The sequence below is a fragment of the Tricharina praecox genome (genome assembly GCF_024521635.1).
Source record: "Tricharina praecox strain CBS 144465 chromosome Unknown BZA05scaffold_3, whole genome shotgun sequence".
In the NCBI taxonomy this organism is placed as follows: domain Eukaryota; kingdom Fungi; phylum Ascomycota; class Pezizomycetes; order Pezizales; family Pyronemataceae; genus Tricharina; species Tricharina praecox.
The window spans coordinates 1,760,953-1,781,123 of NW_026250405.1; the positions used below are offsets into that span (position 1 = coordinate 1,760,953).

The window sequence follows — 20,171 nt, forward strand, 5'->3', positions numbered from 1 at the left end:
GAATGGAGATTGGCGGCATGAGTGCGAGAGTTTCTCCGGTAGAGACAGAATTGCGGTCGATAGCGGAAGATGACTGTTGCGCCGAGTCAGACGGCCCCGTAATGGTCTGTCGGTCGATCTTATGTGCGGCGGGCGAGACGAGACGGGCGGATGAACAGAAACGCGGGGCAATAAAAACCCCCACCAAATCCCATCGACAGCACTCCTGACTCACAAACCCACCTCCATCTCCCTCCTCACTCTCAATCGCCATTTCCGACTCCCACCACCACCACTAAACAAACATGTCAACCTTCGGCACCTCTTTCCGCGTCACCACGTTTGTGTTCCTATTCAGAATTGTCCTCAGCCGCACTAACACTCTCTCCCCCCAGCTACGGTGAATCGCATTGTCGCTCCGTGGGATGCATTGTCGACGGTGTTCCCCCGGGACTTCCTTTGACAGAAGCCGACATCCAGCCGCAGTTGTCCCGTCGCCGTCCCGGCCAAAGCGCGCTTACCACTCCCCGCGATGAGAAGGACCAGGTGCAGATTCACAGTGGTACTGAGTTCGGCTACACTCTCGGCACTCCCATCGCTATGATGGTGCAGAACCAGGACCAGCGGCCACACGACTACTCCGAGATGGACCTCTACCCGCGTCCGTCGCACGCAGACTTCACCTACCTGCAAAAGTACGGTATCAAGGCGAGCTCGGGTGGTGGCCGTAGCTCGGCGAGAGAAACCATCGGTTTGTTTCCCCCAGAAGCACCGACGGGATGAGACTGAGCAGTGTACAGGTCGTGTCGCCGCCGCCGGTATCGCCGAGAAGTACCTGTCGCTCACCCACAACACCACTATCACCGCCTTCGTCTCTAGCGTAGGACCCATCCACCTCCCGCTCTCGAAGACCCCCGACTCCCCCGACTACCACGCCTTCCTCGCCTCCATCACCCGCGAAAAAGTCGACTCGTTCCTCCCCGTGCGCTGTCCCGACGCCGAGAGCAACGACCAAATGGCGGACCTGATCGCGAGCTACCGCGACAAGAAAGACAGCATCGGCGGCACGGTGACGTGCGTGATCCGCAACGTGCCGATTGGGCTCGGCGAGCCGTGCTTCGACAAGCTCGAGGCGAAGCTCGCGCACGCGATGCTGTCAATCCCGGCCACCAAAGGCTTCGAGATCGGCTCCGGCTTCGACGGCACCGAGATCCCCGGCTCGGTGCACAACGACATGTTCGTGCCGCACCCGTCCAACCCCGGCGCGCTCGCCACCTCCACAAACTACTCCGGCGGCATCCAGGGCGGCATCTCGAACGGCCAGGATATCTACTTCCGCGTCGCCTTCAAGAGCCCCGCCACTATCGGCGTCGCCCAGCAGACCACAAAGTACAGCGGTGAGCAGGGCACCCTCGAGGCCAAGGGCCGCCACGACCCCTGTGTCGTGCCCCGCGCCGTGCCGATCGTCGAGGCGATGGCCGCGCTCGTCATCATGGACGCGCTGTGTGTGCAGCAGAGCCGTGAGGCGTGCCGTAGTGCGCTGCCGCCGTTGAAGCAGCCTGCTGGCCTCAAGACCAAGGAGGTGCAGGATGGCAGTGAGAGGATCCCCGAGATTGAGGGGAAGGGACAGGGAGAGGTTTTCGGCGACGAGTAGGGGAAAAATAAGGATTGCGTAGGAATCAGTGTAAAAAAACTTGATAGATATGGGATTCACTCACACTGTAATTTGTACCTTGAGTTTGACTTCGGATTCGCAGTGGCTGTTGGTTATCTGTGGGTCATCACGTGCCTGCTTGCCGATCCTATTCTAGATTAACCCGGTCAAGGCGGCATTAGTTGATATCTTCACCATATCTCCCGCCTTGTATCAAGATTCTCTCTCGCCTTTAAGCAACCCACCTCATCTCCCATCTCGTATAGTGACCGGTTCACAATCACGAGTGATGATACGTGAATCCGTAGGACCACTTCGGAAGCTAGTAATTTACTGGTATACTTTCCGTGAATTCTGCCCTTCTCCAGTCTCCACAGCAGTCTTCACATACTTTTCTCTGAGCTCTCCAAGCCGATCCCACACGCTTGGAGCGAGCGAGCGAGTGCGGAGTCGGTTGTGTTCAACTTCCAAGCCCCTCGGGCCCTCAATATGGGATCGGATCAATTAGTTTGTGCTCATGGCAGGAATATTCAAATACTCCAGAGTCCAGGGCTAGTCTAGCGAGATCTTTCTAGCCAGGTTCATGTGATTTATTCACCCAATGTTGTACCTATCACATTGTCGACGATCGCATGGAGGCGGTTTCTGCTGACACCCCTCCATCATACCTATCTCGATGCTCAACACGTTGTAACTAGTGGGCGCCGCTTGCAGTCCCATCGGGCATCTGCTCAATAGCTTCGTGGTAGACAATACATGTAACCTGTGCTCCATCTGCATCATCTTCCCCTCGACGGTGCAAAGCGCTGAAGCCGGTATATCCTTCCTTTCAAACCTGCAAGACACTCTCCTCCGGGAGTCCTCCTCAGCTGAAGCAATCCATTCGGGTTTCGTACATAACTATTAACTACTCCATTGCTCTCGAAAGTATGCCAATTTCATTTCCGGAATCGGTAGAACAAACACGTGGTAATCAACAGAATGGATTGTGTAGGGTTGAAACTTGAAGGATTGCGGTGATGTCGGCTAGCCACATACGGTACTTAGTTCAGCCCAAAATTTCAGAAACTGGCAGTCCGTGGCGGCAAAATCTTAGACGGGCTGACTTCACACCACCCTCCAATTTTATAGGCTGGAGTAGGTATTAGGATCACTGGATAGGCGCGATGGAGCGTAAAGTAGACGCACAACGGACGGGTGGATTCTCACCTGCGAAAAATTCAACAGCCGTGCCGTGGCTCGTGGGATTGTAGGTGCTGAAGCCATGAGCGAACTAGGCGGGTATTCAAAGGCAGTGCTACCGCGTATTCAAGATAATGGGAGTGATATGGTATCAACACGGTCAAAATAGTTTTTGTGCCCTGATACAATATCAATTGGGTGTAGAAAAGGTATGCGTCCTGCGGGAAACAAAGTTTTTATTACCTCCACTAACGCCCAGCTCGTAATCGTTGGAATGAATTAAATACGACCATCTACTGTAGATCATGGAACATATACCCAGGTACACACATCATTCCTGTCTGCAGTCTCGCTTTAGCGCGAATGCGCTTAAGTGGGGCGGGCGCGGCACAGCGCCTTCGCCTCGCGCGTCCTCCACCTGCGTGATCGCACCAACACTCCCATTTTCTTCAAGATGCGGTCGCACTACCTTTTATTTTTACCCTCCTCGCTATACAGTACACTCAAGAAAGACCCGTTGGCGTAAATTTAACGCCCCAAGTAAGCACGAAATGACTAAACGCGTTTCTCCATAAAACAAGACAGAACAAAATAAGGCGGAATCGGCTGGCATTCGTCGCGGCATGAAAGGCTATAAACAATCAAAGCCTGAATTAGGGAAGTAAACTTAGCAAGAGAAAAAGGAAGTGAAAATGCAAAGAGATCCGCCAGTTTCGAGCGCTTTGGAACAGTGTCCCATTGATGTCGATCTACCATATCAACGACGAATCTCTGCACCAGTAGTGTGAGGACTGCACAACACCGACGCGGACGACAAGGCGCTCTGGATTGCAGCTGGTAAGTCATCTGGATCATCGCAACAGAAATCAGGTGGAGTACATACCTATGTACCAGTAGAAGACTATCTGTGACTCCTTTTGTTGGAGGGAAATTCCGTAAGTGTTAGGCCCTTGTTAGATGATATAAGGTTCTTCACGAATTCTTTAACACCGGGTACCCATGAGCAGTCGGAATGGTTGTCGGGGTATAAATAGACCCGAATTCTGCCACGCTGTTGGAAATTGTCTGCAGACTGGTGGCGCGTATGCTTTTTTCATCCGACAAGCCGCAGCGATCAAAAGTTCCGACAAACGCCCCTAGCTGAAGGTATTCGCATTCCGCCTGACGCCGGGATCTAATGCACCTCGAGATTGGCCTCACTTGTCCGGGACGTATGGAGAGTCGCGCGCGGACTGCCCGTATATGTGACACGAATTTGTCCATGAGAGCTTTCCATGATTCCATGAGTTTTTCTAGCAGAAGGTAAACGGTCAGCGATCGCGTTGGGGAAAGGGACCCTTGGTACCTAGGAAAATACATACCCGTCACCTTCTGCGGGGTGTGGATGTGGATGCTAACGTAGAAGGACGAGGTAATGGGTATGTTGGAGAGAATGATGTATTTTGACACCGCCGTGAAGATGGTGTCATATCCGAAAACATATGAAATCAACAACCATTCGATGTTGTTATCGAACTGTAAAATTCTCTGTCCTATCGGCAGGAAGAACCTGTCCGCGACGGGCTGCAGACTCGGCGAGCCGACGGAATGCCACAGTCGTGTGTGCTCGACGAGTCTTTCCCGGGTCACGAACGGCCTGCCGCAGTGGCAGCGAAAGATGGCCATCTCCCAATCTTCGATCCATGAATCGTCAACCGGCGCGAGGTTGTGCTCTTCTTTCCTCTCGAGCACGACGTCCGTCTGAGTCTCTAAATCGCGAGTGCTAAGCGTACGCTCGGTCGTAATGTCTATCCGTGCCTCGGAACCGTGGGCATCGACACCTGTAGGTGTGCCCGTAGTAGTCTCACTGTCCGAGTCGCCGGGTGCAACAGGCGCGACGGTTCCTCCTCTATCCTTCGAATCGACGGGTACAGCCTGTGTGCCCATACCAGTCTCACCGCCCTTGTCGCCGAATGCAACAGTCGCGACAGTGCCTCCTCCATCCTTCGAATCGATGGGTACAGCCGGTGTGCCCATAGCAATCTCACCGCCCGATTCGCCGGATGCAACAGTCGCGGCAGTGCCTCCTCCATCCTTCGAATCTATGAGTACAGCCGGTGTGTCCATAGTAGTCCCCAGGCCTGGCAACCGTCCGTTCAGTCCGTCCTGGGCTATGCCCCGGAAGGGGCTGGGTCGCCGGGCCCTAACAGTCTTCCGTCCGAACAGACCATTCCCATACCTGGTAGTCCCACCGCCCGAGTCGCCGGATACAACCGGTGCGACAGTGCTTCCTCCTTCATCCTTCGCATCTATGGATACAGCAGGCATACCGATACCGGCGGTAACTTCGGTTCTCGTCGAGCCCGCGCCGTCCGTCTCAGCGAGGACCAAGGTCAAATTCGCTGTGGCTTCATGGGCCGATTCCAAGCTGTCTGCGATCACGATTGCTGCATTCGAACTGTCTCTTACCGCCACACAGGGTGTTGGATTCGTATCGTCCGACAGCGGAGCTAGCAGGAAAGGTTGGGAAGTTGGTGGTCGCCCAAAAGTAAAGGCCATATGCGACAATAAATTGATTTCCTCTCTCTCTCTCGTATCGTCCGACATCTTGTACGCTCACGTCCGCGGTGCTGTTCCGATGCAGGTGGTGAGAGTGAAGTGGGGTGGACGGATGCGAGGTGAAGCAAGGGAGAAGAGAGGAAAGTCAAATATATGCCTGATGCTTAGGGCGCCAGGTACATATCATATGGGCGAAACGTGATATTCGCATGCTTAAGCGCCGGCACAGCTGTGGGCTCACCCACTCAAACTCACCCTCGAGACGACGACGATTGGGTGTGTCACAATCGCCGGGATCATGGTGTGCATGATTTCTGGTCAATTCGCTAGGTGTCAGTAGTCGTTGAGATTCTTCATGACACGGGCAGGACATACTTTGATACGAGAGCGAGAGACTGACAGATCGTTCTTCCCGGTAATTACCTATGTAGGCATTATGTACATACTGGCAGGGGACACCGTAACGTGACCGAAGTCGAAACACAGTTTGGTAGTGTCCCTATCACGTGGTGATGCCCCGTCCTCAATACCATTCCTCGGTCTTCCTCGTCGCCCTACACTCAGTCCTTGTGGTTTTGATGTGCCAACCAACATCCAGCTGGACTACTTCCAAGATGCCTCGAGGGGGCAAAACTGATGTCTCCGTTCCGGCTCAAATCCCAGTGACTGGAGCTAATCTATTTACTGATTTAGCCAACAGGTATAGGCGCCGAGCGGAGGTCGCCCGGCCATTGAGCAGTAAAAAATACCTACATGGGGTAGGACACCCACCGTCTTCCCGGACGGTTTAATCCCAGACGTCTCGCCAGCCACCCATGGTCCACGGGCCATCTGCAGCATGATTTCGGGTTTTGTCGACGAGCCACAGTGGAAAGCGTGCTTCTGGTACACACCCTCCTGTGTAGCCGCTTTTGCCGACCGACGACTTCGGACTTCGAAGGGGAAGAGCGCTTAATCGGGCTAATCTCTAACCTAACTAGGCCAGCACCCGATCTGAATTCGTGTGGACGTTGTCAAGGGGTACTCTACTTTAGTGCATGACTACCATGCCATTCATCCAGCCGCGAGACACCTGGACTGCCTATAGGCCTCACAACTACTCACACGGCCGGAAAGACTTATCCCCCTATTAGATCTGTGGCTATGATTTGTTCAACCGTAGTAAGTGCTCATCCTCAGCCACAGATCTAACAGGGGGGATAAGTCTTTCCGGCCGTGTGAGTAGTAAATATGTACTCGGGTGTGAGGGAAAGTGATGCACCACCACTATCACCGCAAAATGGTGCCTAAGGAGGTGCACCACTTACCCTTACACCCGTGTACTTAACCGGGTTGCGCGACATGATCGAACCCCTGCGGATATAACTACTATGCACTACATAATAGTACTGCGATCACTCGGGCCAGAGATCGACCCGCCAGTCTTCTACGATGAAACCGTAGACGGAATTTGGCTGTTCCATAGGCAGAGCCTGTTAAAAAAATAATCGGACACAGAACCTGGGAAAAGCGGAAGGACAACGGTAGTATGTAGGAGGCATCACGCACACGGCTGTTATTTTTTTTAGAGAGAGATCTTCCTTTTTATTTCGCATGCAGCCTACTTATCTAGACTATGGCGAACCGTCGCACTCCTTTCCTGCCTACTCTAGCCGGGGTTTGAGACTCCGTTACCAGCCAGCACGATGTGGCGCCGCTGCCTGCTTGCCAAACAAATAACAAAATAAACGAAATTATACTAAGAAAATATTACCGCATATCCTTATTTCCTACTTCCTCGCACCAGCCGCAGACACAGTACCCTTCTGGGCACTCTTGCTCTGCCCCCAATGCGATGCTTGCCTCCTTTCCATCCTCCTCCTCCAGGTCTGGTGGAGCTTTCCTCCCCACATCGGTCGTTCCTAAAAACTCTAGGATTGCCTCGCTACACCGCTCATCGGCGAACAACTCCGCTATCGACCACCTGTCTTTCCTTCTGTTCGTCTTCTTCCCAACCTTTCCCCACAAGGCTTTCTGCTGGCTTCTCCACCGTGAGCAGTTTTTGAACAGGTGCTCGCGTGATTGCTTGGTAGGCCTGTTGCACCACCAGTAATGATCATCCTCCCGCTTCTTTATCCACTTCAGGTACATCGCCGTGAGGGCGTGCCCTGTCTTCAGCTGGTAGAAGCGGGCGGCTAGCTTCTTTGGCGCTTTGGCGGGGAGCGGACCGGGGGTCTTTTCGGGGGCTGTCTGATATTGTACAAACACGGTGGATTTGTTTAGATACACACATGGGTATCACTCGCATTGGGTTTCCGTCGTAGGCCAAAATGCGATGGCGGATTTGAGAAGGCTACTGTGGCAAAAATCTGTAGAAATTGACACTGGATTGACACCATGTCTATGCAGGGTTTTTATTGGTTTGAGAATTTGGATTAGACCACGTATTAACCGCCGTACGTTTCGCTTCCTCCTTTCTCTCGATGGCGATGTTCATCGTATAGATTCTCGCCTCCACAGCGGCACAGCCGGCAACCCAAAGTCGTGTCACATGATACCACCGAGTGATATTTGGACGATTCATCTCACGCTGCGGATCACTTTGTACACATGCGACGTACATTGCGCTGGGAGGTTTAGCTACATTCCATGGCGATGGCGTACCTATCACCTCCGCCGCAGCTAGGTAAGTACTTAGTTACTTGCACGCTTTACGTGTTCATTAAGAGATGCGTGATTCACACTTTGCTTGTACCTTAGGGAGTGTCCTCATTTTTATCGGATCGTCTACTAGTACGGCAATCCCTACATTTGGCGGTTATCGTTATCGTCCAGTAAGTTGCAATTAATCACCCACCCCGTCATCCCATTTTCCTTCAGTTCGTCCATCTCCAGATGCAACTGAAGACGACGGTGCAGTTTGCAAGAGTTTTCATTCCCCAACGAGAGAAGCGCCTACAAACTGAAAAAGAAAAAAACAATTTTTCCGCCCTACCCCCCACCCCCCCGCCCACCATATCGACCAACCCCCAGGCGTCTAGTAGAGTCCTCCCCAGACGCCGCGGATGTTGAACCTCGGCACAGCCGGGTTCTCCATGCACAGGTACGAGAAATCGTACCTGCTCAAGTCGGCGGTCTATAGAGTAGTTAGTATCCACAGTGCACACGTCTCCTCGAATCGATTCATCAACTTACCGATGCGGCGGGTAACGAGCCCGCCAGCGAAGCTTGGCCTCCCAGATCTTCTTCGCCTTCTCCATCATGGCCGCGTACTCGGAGCCCACAGGCCCTGGCGCCTGGAGCTTTTCCCAGTACGCGCCAGATTCTTTCTGCACCTTAAGCTTGGCCAGCTGTCGCAGGGGACGTCAGTACGTTGGTCTTCACGGGGGGAGTCAAGCAGGGAAACTTACGACTTCCTTCACCTCCTCGTCGTCGTAATACCGCTGCCGGTCATCGTCGGCGCGGATGAACCTACCGCCGACGATGACCCTGGCGACGTTGGTGTTGGCTTCCGGGCCAGCCGGACCGGCTTCTGCACCAACCATAGGAGCAGCGGCAACCTTGCGGGCGCCCCTGCTCCTGTGTTCCCTCGTCTCCAGGAGAATTTTGGCCGCGGCCTTGCGGCGGGCGTCGATATCGTTGTCCTCGACGCAGCGATGCTGCTCACTTGCCCGCGCCTCCCTCGCCGCATCCCGACGCTCCAGCAACTGCTGGTCGTTGGGGCGCTGCGGAGGTGGGGAGACAGGACGCGGGAAGTAGGTGCCGTAGCGCCCGCCGCCACGGCCTCTTCCTCCCGCGAACGTACCCCGTCCTCGCCAGCCTCCACGGGTGTTCCCGGGAGCGTAGTAGTTGTGAGCACCGCGTCCGGCGACCTGGTCCCTGCGGTGTTCCTGAACCTGTTAGGAGCACCGCCGGTCTCCGTGGTGTCAAGATTAGACGTCCGGAAGGCTCTAGAAAACTCACGATCCCAAGGCTCCACCTGATGACGCGGCGCGGACCGTGCTCGTCTCAGAAGCCGAAGAATTTGAGTATCTCCTACGTAAAGAATATCCTGCCATGGACAAGACGAACGTGTATATAGAGGGCCTCTCTGGCCCGACGAGAAGTGGAGAATCAACTGGAAATTTTCTATCTATCTACCTATCCATCCCTATCTCTATCTTGACACCCCCAGTGCCCCACCACTCCACATGCCCGCTTCCCCCACCACCATCTAAGTTCCCCACTCTCCCTCCAGTACACCCGGAATCCACCCCGGCGCCTTAGCGCTTGGGGGCATCGGTGGCTGGGCCGGCCTTGGCAGTGGTCTCCTGCTCCTTGCCAGGAGCACTGTTGGTCGTGCTCCTCGTCTCAAGGTCGGGACGACGACGGTATGGGGCACTATTGTGGGAACGATTAAAGTTTCCCGTGTAACTGAGAATGGGATACGGCCGGCTCCTGCTGATCAGTTTGCGGGGAACTGGTACAACTTCATCGGAGTCATGGACGGCGACGGCGCTCATGTTCTGAGCAGTGTCGCCTGCGGCGTTGTCCTTGGAAATATCCGAAGTGACAGCCGCGGCGTCCTTGTGGGTGAGCTGGCGTCCCTCGATGCTGGTAGTTATATCGGCCTCTGCGACGGAAGCAGAATTTCCTGGAGTGATGTTCTCCTTGTTGATGCTCTCTGGCTCGTTGCGAGGAGCACTGTCCTTCTTGTTGGCGGTGAACTCGGCCGTCTTGGGCGGGCGCGCAGGGGAGACCGAGTGGCTTCTGGTTACGGGGTCGGAGCGACGACGGTGGGAGTTTTCTGTGGTTGTGTCTTTGGTGGTGGAAGGCTTGGTCGGGCGGCGGCGACCACGGACCTTTCCCTTGGAGACGGCGTTCTTGTCTTTAGTAGTGGCCCCGACAGCTTTAGCATTGGTGACAACTTCTTTCTCCTTGGTGACAGCGTTGCCCTTGGTGACAACTCTGTCCTTGGTGACATCCGACGTGTCGGTGTTCTTGTCCCCAGCAGCGTCACCCACAGCCTTGGCCTTGGCGACTTTCTTGATCTTGAACGTGAGTGTAGCGCCATTCTTATCCTTGACGACATACTCGTCCTTTTTGGGAGTGATGTTACGTCCCTCAGCGACGGAAGAAGTGTCTGGAGCGGTGGTGGTGTTGTTGGTGTTGCCAACGCCACGCGTGCTATTATCCTTGGAGACGACACCTTCGACAAGTTGGTGGGCGACGGGTTCAGAACACCATCAATCTTGAGACCCGAGCTGTTAGCGACAGCGGACTCAATGGTAGACAGCGGAAAAGAACTAAAATTGCTCTCCTATGCAGCGCGAGTGGACCTGTCGATGGGCCTTCGAGTCGACGTCAGGGTTTGGCTTCATAAAATCAGCCGCGGTGGGGCGTTTAGGAGTCATTGCAATTGTGCGTTGAAGTAGAGGAGTGTGGTTTTGAAAGGTAGAAAGTGTGGGAAATGTCGTCGCGATGCGAGAGGATGAGTGGTTGTGTGGGATGGAAGCAAAGAAGTTGTGGAAAAGTTGTGGAAGGAAGTTGTGGAGAATTTCTGGTGAAGGGAAGAAGTTGTGCTGAACTTGCTGTGAAGTGAAGAAGGAAGGGAGAAGAGAGAGAGGGAGAGCGAGGAAAATGGAGGGCGAGGGAAAGAAGCGCTAGCCTCGGAGATCGTTAGGGCTAGACAGCGAGGTAGAGCCCTATACATTCCATCACTCGACTACTTGTAACCTCATCATTACTTGCACTAGCTATTGAACCTGACAGTGACGTAGCATCTAGCCGATGGCGGTAGGGCTATTGATGTTCTCTCTCACTCCAACTTCTTTGACATGAATTGCCATGATCTGGAGAGATATTGAGGAACAAGAAGATGAAATTCAGTATTCGCGCCTGCAACTTAGCAGACCAAACATTAGAGGTAAGATACGATGAACGGATGCTTCTGATGTTGAACGACGTATCAAGCGTGCGCGCTGTTCCTCTTATCGACCCGTACCCCGCATATCTCGTTGTTTACATACTATAAATAGTTTATACCAGCAGCGGATGATCTTCTGTCTCCCAGTTACGAGTTACTGCCAGAGCTTTATATCTCACATCCGCACGACAATGTTCGTATTGTTACGCCCTTTCGTAGCTACACGGGTCAGGTAGGTATCTTAAGGATGCTGCATTGCGCCCTCAGCCCCTGTGGACGAAGCTTATCGCGCCATCATACATGGTGATCCCACTCAGCTGTCCCCCGCTCGAACACAACCCTTCTCCCACCGCTGCTCCGATCAGATCATGTACTCTCACTCGCGTAGCCTTACTATCTTGTCTCGTTGAGACCACAAGTTGCGATGAGGTGAGGTGAAAGTGGACCGTCTAGCAAGTTGGCGGACAGGAGGGACAGCTTTTTCAGCGCAAGAAGCGGAGAGGGTTGAGCAGCGAGGGTTGGCTCGTAGGGTGGGCTGGGCGGAGAGCAATTGCCAATAGCGAACCGGAATCGAGCTCGCGGCCAGCGGTCGGTACCAACAGCCGCGGAAACGAATATATAATCTGCCATGATCTACTCTACGGTACTAGGGTCGAAGGTAATGATGAAACAAAAAAAAACTTATAGCGTGATGCTGCCGAGTGATATCTAGTGCCGCAGTCTTGCCAAAAACAAGAAACCGTCACCACCCCCGGCCGGTCGGTGGCTTGCTTTCAAAACCCCAAGGGCTTCAGTGAATACAAAGGTCTTTCGCTCGGGAACTTTCCCGCAACCCCCTTCGCCGAGGCGATTGCATGGCCTAGTAGGTAGTAGACCACTGAACACGCGAATGGATTCGATGCTTATAAAGTGGTGGGTGCCCGGTGCCGCCACGACGGACAAGCTGGATCTGCCACAGCGCTGGCTGCAATGAACTAGCGGGTCACATGCCGTGCAGTGTGCTTTGAAGGGATCTGATGCGACGTCTTTACCGCCGATTTTTGATCCGCGTCAGTGACCACTGATGTGCCTCTCTCCACTTCTCGTCGCTAATCCACCTCTTGAGATGTGCCAGTGAGACGATGGGAAAGCTTTTTTTTGTTCATCATTCATTGTGCGGAGAAAACGAGTGATATATGCTTGCACTAACCTAGCGGCGACCAGCCCACTCTCAATCGCACCCTCGATTTTCGGCTCCAACCGGAGTTACCGACTGGCTTGCTGCGGCAACCTGTTGTCCCACCAATTTACTGCTACATATAGAGAATTCCGAAGGTTAAAGTATTTACCTACCTACTTAATTCAATCCCATCGAGAAGTCATTTGCAGGATTGAAGGCATGTAGGTAGGTATGCGGAGGAGTCGGGATTTGATTGCGGCTTTTGGGAATTGGGGCAGACCTTCTTGGGGGGGGGAGGGCTCCTGGTTTAAACTTTATGCGCTGGAGACTTGTCGGGACTCGCGATCTTGCAGTTACGTGTGTACCTACTTTGAAGCTAATCTTAAGTTGGATCATGTGATGAATCATAGAACTATCACACGGTAGTCTATGAATGCCATACCTAGATTTGCGGCGGCGGCGAGATTGGTGTTTTCGAGGAAGAACGTCTAGTTTTCTTCTTTTTGTAGGCGAATTATGCTTGATAACTATTTCGTATTTTTGGCTCGCGCACCCACCATACTATAGGGCCAATCTTCGGTATTGATGTTCCTGCCTTGAGGAGTGCTGGTAATAGGTATGGCAGTGGAGTCTGGACCGTGGAGGCATGTTTTGGCGGCCAGCAGCTGCTGAAGTTCGACTCTTTTTCTTTGTGTATGTACTATAACTACGTGAAATAGGCAGTTGTCGACATGTCACACAAGTATTTCCTGGCCATAGGAAGAAAGATCATACATTCCCATCAACAACTGCAAGTCTGCAACCAGCCGTTTTTTCCCCATGTTTTCGAATACCTAGGACTTAATATTTGCGGCGGTGCCGAAGAACATCATCCCGAATCTAACAACCATCAGACAAGTCTCCATTATCGACAACTGCGTCCCAGAGAAGGTGACGGGTATGGTGAGCTTGAGTCTTTTTGGCCAACCGGACCACCTCCCACTAGAAACGCCGGCTCGCAAACGAGAATCACTCACGGATCGATTGGCGGTGCGCCCACAATCGCTCTAAGAGTTCTCAGTCACGCTCGATACCGCGCGGCCAGACGCCGCCGTCGACGGCGTGCTAGATGGTAGAAACACACAGAGAAGCAGGAATGCGAATCGCTCCAGCGGGCGAATCTAGTCGGAACCCTAAGCAGGCTGCAGGCACGGCTTATTAAGCGAAGAAGACGTGTGCTTAAAGAGCGTGCACACTATCTCCACCGACGTGAAAACGGTTCAAGCTCTGTTTATTCGATTCGGCGAATCTCATCGCGAGTGCTCGTCGGTTGACGCTGTCAAGTACCTGTTACGTGCGGAATCTTCTGGCGTCGGTCGAGGGCTTGAGGCTTGAGGCTTTTACTTCCAGCAAACGGAGCCACAAATAGTCTGCTGATGTGTACTCCGTCCTAGCACACTTCCCCGAAGACGACTCGAACAGCTTACTCGCTGCAATACAGAGCATCTTGCCGTCCGCATCACGGCGTAAGCGGCCCTTAATTCTCATATGCACATACCAAGGCGGAATGGTTTACGGATGGACGGGACCGAAGTCCGTGGGTGATTCCTTTTCCGTGCTTTTCATTTCCCTGAAGTGTCACTTGAACGAGCAAATTCTTTCTGTTTTCCACTTCCTTTTTCGTCCTCGATGTTTGGTCATTACCGTATTTTTGACTGAGGTGGAGTGAGGTGAGCGATGGGAATGGACTCCCAGGCAGCTAGATATTAAGTTTCATGATGTTCTGTACTCTAGGTATCTGGTATTCAGTTTGGCACGATTCCTAACGAATAAGTAACATCTAGATGCTACATGCTACTGGCACAGCGAGTTACGAGTATTGGTACCCCATGGGGCAACAGTACCTAATACCGCAGTACATAATTCCACCGAAGACGTATGGGGGAGAGCCACGGGCAGGCCGCAGTCGCCTGCTATAGCTGTGCTCGTCAGGGCCACTACAAATCCGAGTGCCAAGAGCCGAGGACAGACGACAAATTCCAGCCAGCCTATCAGCCGTCCGGGGTCAGGTCCAGTCTCCGAGAGCATACTTCATCGTCGAACCGCCACGGAATTCCGAGCAGATTATGGATGCAAGTAGTTATTCGTGAACCAGATTCAGGCTCTAGCTAGTGACTGGTCAGATGGCCTCGGGACTCGAAGGAATGCAGTATGCCAAAGTCTACCGAATGGACGAAGAAGAAGAGCAGGAGGTTGCAGAGAAGAAGAAGAGAACGCAGTCGGAGGGCGACGGCACGGGCCGGAAGAGGCCAGCTACGGAAGGGCACATTGTCACTCGTGACTCCCTTGCGGCCGCAGACTGTCGTGCCCATCCGGACGATGAAGAACCAAGCAATCGTCGATCCGATCCCAGCATTCCGAGACGATGCCACAGCCGCCAATCAAATTTAATTATCTACCAGTGCAGTCTACACCGACACCGGCGGATACTACTATCCGAGAAGAGATTCATCATTCCAGTACTATGCATCAATACGCTCTTGAGTACTGGCAGTACATTGGACAGCGAGACATGGGAGGAAGTCGACGTCAGCCAGGAGGACTTTTATGATCAGGAGATACTATAAGACCATCCGCGCCCAGGCAGAGGACGAGAGCTACAATGCCGACCCGGACGAGGATCCCAAGGAAATTCAGTCGCCGTAAAGCGCTAGTCACTGCACGGGCCGATCCTAGAGTCCCGACATGAACCTGGATTCAGACTCGGGAAAAGGCCGCCGTCACTAGCAGGAGGCCCAAAGGCGAATTGATGACAAAAGGGAGAAGAAGGGGAACCCAGAAGAAGAAGAAGAAGAAGGGAGAGAGAAGGAGGAGGTGAATCCGGGGGAAGAAGACAAACGTCTGACTGATGAATTTAATTGTTTGGAACTGGATGAAGTCGGTGTATGGAAGTTGGCAGATTAAGACGGGAGAGAGAAGGAGGAGGTGAACCGAGAGGAAGAAGACGAAAGAGAGAAGAAGGAGGTGAGCCCAGAGGAAGAGTCCGAAGGCTTGACTGATGAATTCATTTTTTTAGAACTAAATCTCATAAAGGCGGTATATGGAAGTCAGCCGCGTTGAAGTCGAATCTGGATGAAGTCGGTATATGGCAGACAGTAGCGCTGCCGTCAGATACAGTCAACTGTCGGATGAGAGGAAGTTGGCGACGATCATGGTGAGGGAAGGCAAGGGTCAGATTTGAGGAATCCGTCGGAGCTTTGGGCGGAAACATAGGGGGTCCTCTGAGCTCTCTCTTGGGAGTTGAGACAAACGAGAGCAGTTGAGGAAATGTTGACGGATCTCGTGGTGCCACTCGAGCCTCGGCGCGATTCTCGTGACAGTTACCGAATACTAGCCCTGTCACCCTGTGTGTCGGAGTCAGTACCCTCCTCCTCCTCCACCTCCTCCACCTCCTCCACCTCCACACACCCTAGGCCCTCGGCAGTCCGGCTCCGATTATATTCCTTCCTTCCAAGTTCTCGCTCCCTGAGCTCCCACTCGGAGTCTCGGACACCTCACTTGCTGCATCTTCCTCAGCGGGCCTGCGGCCTCTGGGAACGTCTACGGTTAGTACCTAGGATGGATACCTACCGGTAGACCGCTGGGAGAAATCGAGTGGGCGGAATCGAGTGGGAGGAATCGAGTGGGAGGAATCGAGTGAGATCGGTACCCATCTGCCTATGTAGCCAGGATTTCCAGGTCTTCGATCTTGCCGGCTCATCGCTACATACGAGTGGTAATTGATAACCATAGTCTACAGCCTACCTACCTAGGAGGGATTGTCGACTCTCGAGTGTGGATTCTGGAAGAGGAAGAGAAGAGAAGAGTCTGCGAGGTGGCCGGATCACTGGTAGGTAATAAGCATGTATGTACCGGTATGTGAGTATATAGTCGATCTGAATCGCTTCCTCGGTTCCTATGAGCATGAGCATGAGCCCGACTTATCCGAACATACTATACCAACCTACCTACCTCACTGGGTATGTGCACAGGTAGTCGATCTGAATCCCTTCGTGACTTCGTCGGTTCCCATGGGCATGAGCATGAGCCCGACTTATCCGAAATACCATACCTGTCAGGCTGTCAGAAGCTCGCTTGGAGGCAGGTATGATAGGTACCTGGGTAAGCAGGCGTTGATCTATGTGTCTACTCTAGGTACGTGGTACCGCACAGCTCCACAATCCTCTATTGTCGAGTGACGAGTCGCCTGCGGCAAAGAATTTATCCGCATAGGTACCTAGGTAGTGTCGCCAGAGTGTCGCGTGCTGAGATCTGAGCTTTGAGCTGTGACCACTGAGTCACTGACAGTACTCTAATTGCAGCTCTACTCTAGATAATAGGTATTGTCGAACGCGGCAATGAATTTATCCTCATACCGAGTATCGCACTGTGAGCTGTCACGGTAAACGATGTAATTGCATCACTTTCAACTTGCCGAATATCACGGTAGTTAATACCTAGGTAGATATCCGTTCCTACCAGTGACCATTCGAGTTATCTACCGTAGGTTGCTGTAGCCATGGACGAGCTGCATGTCTCGATCCACCATCCATCATCCACTTCCGCTCGGTGATGCGGCATGCCTCGCTTCAGCCTTCAAACTTCAGGTAGGCCCGAGACCTGTTGCTGAACTCGAAGGAAAGTGTTTCGACTGTATATCCGGTGAAGTACCCCGAATCCATCCCCCATTGATTGTATGTAGTATGCAAGTATGTAAATCTACTTTTTCCGCCGTACATGCTGCCGTACATTCCGTCCTACATGCTGTCCTCATGCTGTCCTCCCTAGGTATACCGTCCCACGCAAATCACACACACAAAAAAAGGATATACAGAAAAGAAAAGAAAATAGAAGAGAAGGAAGAAAGAAAGAGAAGAAAGAGACATATGCTGGTCTACCCGAGAAGTACTTGATAGTCGTTGATAAACTACACCTCCGCCACGCCCCACGCCCCAATCGCGAACTCCACGAACCCACTGTAAAAGAGACGAAACACCTTGAAAGCCAGCAAGCGCAAGGAAAAGAAAAGGTAATTGAGAAAAGGAAAGAAAAAGAAAGAAAAAAAGAAAACCAAAAAGGCAACTATTTGCCCCGCGCAGACGCTAAACGATCCCGCGCTGTCTATACCCCTCCATTCGTCAACGAGTGATCACCGGCACCAGCCTGGTTCACATTCCGGATCGCTATTGCCAACATCAGTTACCGACCGGCTTAGAGTGAAGAAGAGAACGAACAAGATGATCTAACCATCTCCTCCTCAGCCCAACGGCTGACGACGCCTCCCTCGACCTCCTTCCTCGTGATCCCAGCGCGCGCCTCAGACAACCCCATGCTGACCAGGAAGTTGACTGTATCCTTCCACTCCTGCTCCTTCCTGCCCTTGTTCCACGTGAGCTCGACCGCCATGATGTCGATGACCTTCGGCAGTGCCTCGAGACACGCATTGACGTTCAGGAATGCGAGACGCGTGCGCCGGGCTAGGACGTCGACGGCGGTTTGTGCGAGTTCGCTGCGCACGGCGTAGCGGACTTCGCCGTCGATGAAGGGGTAGAGCTCGGCGAGGCGTTTGCCTCGCAGAGGAAAGCGCGCGTGGGTTGGCTCCGAGAGCGATGCCACCGCCCAGGCGCGGTCGCCGTAGTTGTGGGCGAGGTGGTGTGCGACCTCGGCGTCGATGCCGAAGTGCTGGATCAGGTGGATGAAGAGCGTCTTGGAGAAGCCGTGGGCGCCAACGAGTTGGACGTGCTCTGTTTGGCAATTGCCGGTGATGGGGATCATGCCGGGCGAGGAATAAGCGGCGGGTTTGGGGCCGGGCATGAGGCGGAACTCCTTGATGGCGGCATCGACGGCTTCTTCGGCCATCTGTCGGTAGGTGGTCCATTTTCCGCCGGCGATGGTGATGAGGCCAGAGTCTGAGATGTTGATCAGGTGGTTTCGGACGAGAGATTCGGTATTCTTCGCGTCTGGGTCCTTGACGAGCGGGCGTATTCCGGACCAGGCCGCAAGGACGTCGCTACGGCGGATGGTGATCTCGGGTGAGACGTAACGCTGAACCTCGGAGAGGATCCAGTTGATCTCCTCCTCTCGGGGGAGAGGGTGTGGAGTTATCGTCGTCGGCGCATCAGTGGTGCCGGCGATTGTGTTTCCCTGCCAAGGGAGGAAGAAGATCACGCGCCCGTCGGAGGTGCTCGGATCGATGAGGCCCTGGAGATATGCGAGTTAATAGGAGTCCGCGGTAGAGCTGTGGATAGAGGTGAGAGTTACCATTCGGGCCGGAGAGAAGTATCCAGGTAGCACGATGTGCACGCCGCTGCTGGGTGCCACAATCTCCTGGGTCTCAGCATGGTCAAGCTTTCGAATTGAGTCGGTGAATGGCCCCGTAGCGTTGATCACACCCTGTGATTGTAGGTGTTAGTTGATACGATCTCGGTGATCTTTAAGGATTGAAATTCTAAAAGGTCGCGAGTTTCACGTCCAAAAGAACGGATGAAGGGGGGGAACGAAGGGGAGAGAATTGTTGACTGGAAATAGTACCTTTGCTCGCACCAAGAAGTCGTCTCCGCTCTTCCCCGAGAGCAAGTCTTTCACTCTCACTCCAGTGATTCTGCCCGTCGCCGAGTCCTTGACAAGCTCGTTGACCTCGGCGTGGTTGACGACCGTGGCTCCGTACAATGCGGCCGTCAGTGCGATTGTGACGTTCATGCGAGAGTCGTTATGCGATCCGTCTGTAAACCCATCAGCCCCGTCAACTCAATCCCACATCAACACCGCAGCCTGGAGTTTTCTTACCGTAGTACACAAGCGCGCCCACCAGACCCGAGCCTCGCAACATCGGAAACGCCTCCAGAGCCTTTCCCCTCGTCAAGAAGTACGAGCTCTCGAGATTCTCCTTCCCCGCTAGGAGATCGTAACACTTGGTACCCGCCCAGAAGTACGGCGCCTTCCACCACTGATAGATGGGCAGCATGATCGGCAGACTCATACTCAGATGCGGCGCGATAGTCAGGAACACTGCGCGCTCCTTCAGCGCCTCGCGCACGAGTGTGTATTGTGAGTAATCCAGTTCCTTTACCGCCTTCTCCAGATACCTGACGCCCCCATGAACGAGCTTCGTCGACTTGGACGACGTTCCGGAGGAGAAATCGTCCCGCTCGACACACGCCACCTTCAGCCCTCTACTCGCGGCATCGAGAGCGATTCCAGCGCCTGTAGCTCCGCCGCCGATGATGACGAGATCGTACTGGGTGTCCTCGGTGCTGGCGGCGCGCAGCCGCGCAAGGTGCTCCTGCCGTGTGGGCAGAGTCGGTACCTTTGGCGGTGTAGAGTGTCCGCCGTTGGGCCCGCCTCTTGTCAGCTCGGCGTAGCTAGGTGTGGGTTTGGGGTTAAGCGCTTTGTAGGCGACGTATGCGAGTCCCGCCGATCCACCGATCAGGAAGGGCTTCGCCAAAGCTCGCGCGGTTGTGCGAGCGCCGGCCATTGTGGAGGACCGGAGATCGAGGGGCGCAGAGGCAGTTACGGAAGTGGTCGCGTTGGGAGGGAAGCGACTACGACGATGAGGTCAAAGAGGGGCAGCGCAGGAGGTGGAGATGGATGGAGGGTCAATGGTGGGGATACGGAGGGCACTGGGGGGAGTAAGGAGGAGAGGGGGAGGAGAGGGGGAGGAGGGAGAAGAGGAGAGGAGGTGAGGGGAGAGGGAGCGCGAGATTGAGGAGGAAGAATGAGTAGAAGAGGACAAGGGAGGAGAGGAAGAGAATGGGCAG

At 53.7% G+C, this 20,171-nt stretch overlaps 4 protein-coding genes across 4 annotated transcripts; 1 reads left to right on the plus strand and 3 right to left on the minus strand.

Moving 5' to 3' along the window:
- The first annotated feature begins 42 nt into the window (after positions 1-42).
- Positions 43-1,810, plus strand: BZA05DRAFT_169428 (chorismate synthase). The gene is made up of 3 exons (XM_051479189.1): positions 43-319; positions 375-730; positions 780-1,810. The coding sequence occupies exons 1-3, from the start codon at positions 285-287 to the stop codon at positions 1,631-1,633; spliced, it is 1,245 nt and encodes a 414-aa protein (XP_051343219.1). The 5' UTR covers positions 43-284; the 3' UTR covers positions 1,634-1,810.
- Positions 1,811-3,617: 1,807 nt separating this feature from the next.
- BZA05DRAFT_387720 (uncharacterized protein) lies at positions 3,618-5,473 on the minus strand. Its single transcript, XM_051482607.1, has 2 exons — positions 4,177-5,473; positions 3,618-4,107 (listed from the first exon to the last, which is right to left on the minus strand). The coding sequence occupies exons 1-2, from the start codon at positions 5,399-5,401 to the stop codon at positions 3,788-3,790; spliced, it is 1,545 nt and encodes a 514-aa protein (XP_051343220.1). The 5' UTR covers positions 5,402-5,473; the 3' UTR covers positions 3,618-3,787.
- A 2,896-nt stretch (positions 5,474-8,369) lies between these two features.
- BZA05DRAFT_441879 (uncharacterized protein) lies at positions 8,370-9,390 on the minus strand (the record flags this gene model as incomplete). Its single annotated transcript, XM_051486700.1, has 4 exons — positions 8,370-8,451; positions 8,528-8,682; positions 8,743-9,211; positions 9,296-9,390. 4 exons carry the CDS (start codon positions 9,388-9,390, stop codon positions 8,370-8,372), a joined length of 801 nt encoding a protein of 266 aa, XP_051343221.1.
- Positions 9,391-17,625: 8,235 nt separating this feature from the next.
- Positions 17,626-19,888, minus strand: BZA05DRAFT_332334 (glycerol-3-phosphate dehydrogenase; the record flags this gene model as incomplete). The annotated part of the gene is made up of 4 exons (XM_051480643.1): positions 17,626-18,615; positions 18,676-18,807; positions 18,946-19,136; positions 19,201-19,888. 4 exons carry the CDS (start codon positions 19,886-19,888, stop codon positions 17,626-17,628), a joined length of 2,001 nt encoding a protein of 666 aa, XP_051343222.1.
- Between the last annotated feature and the right edge of the window lie 283 nt (positions 19,889-20,171).

Bases quoted from the DNA above. Each gene is read 5' to 3' on its own strand.
- BZA05DRAFT_169428 (XM_051479189.1), top strand. From the start codon at position 285: ATGTCAACCTTCGGCACCTCTTTCCGCGTCACCAC. The intron at 320-374 runs GTTTGTGTTCCT...CTCTCCCCCCAG, and splicing joins ACCTCTTTCCGCGTCACCAC to CTACGGTGAATCGCATTGTC. The intron at 731-779 runs GTTTGTTTCCCC...AGCAGTGTACAG, and splicing joins CTCGGCGAGAGAAACCATCG to GTCGTGTCGCCGCCGCCGGT.
- BZA05DRAFT_387720 (XM_051482607.1), bottom strand. From the start codon at position 5,401: ATGTCGGACGATACGAGAGAGAGAGAGGAAATCAATTTATTGTCGCAT. The intron at 4,108-4,176 runs GTATGTATTTTC...ACCTTCTGCTAG, and splicing joins CACCCCGCAGAAGGTGACGG to AAAAACTCATGGAATCATGG.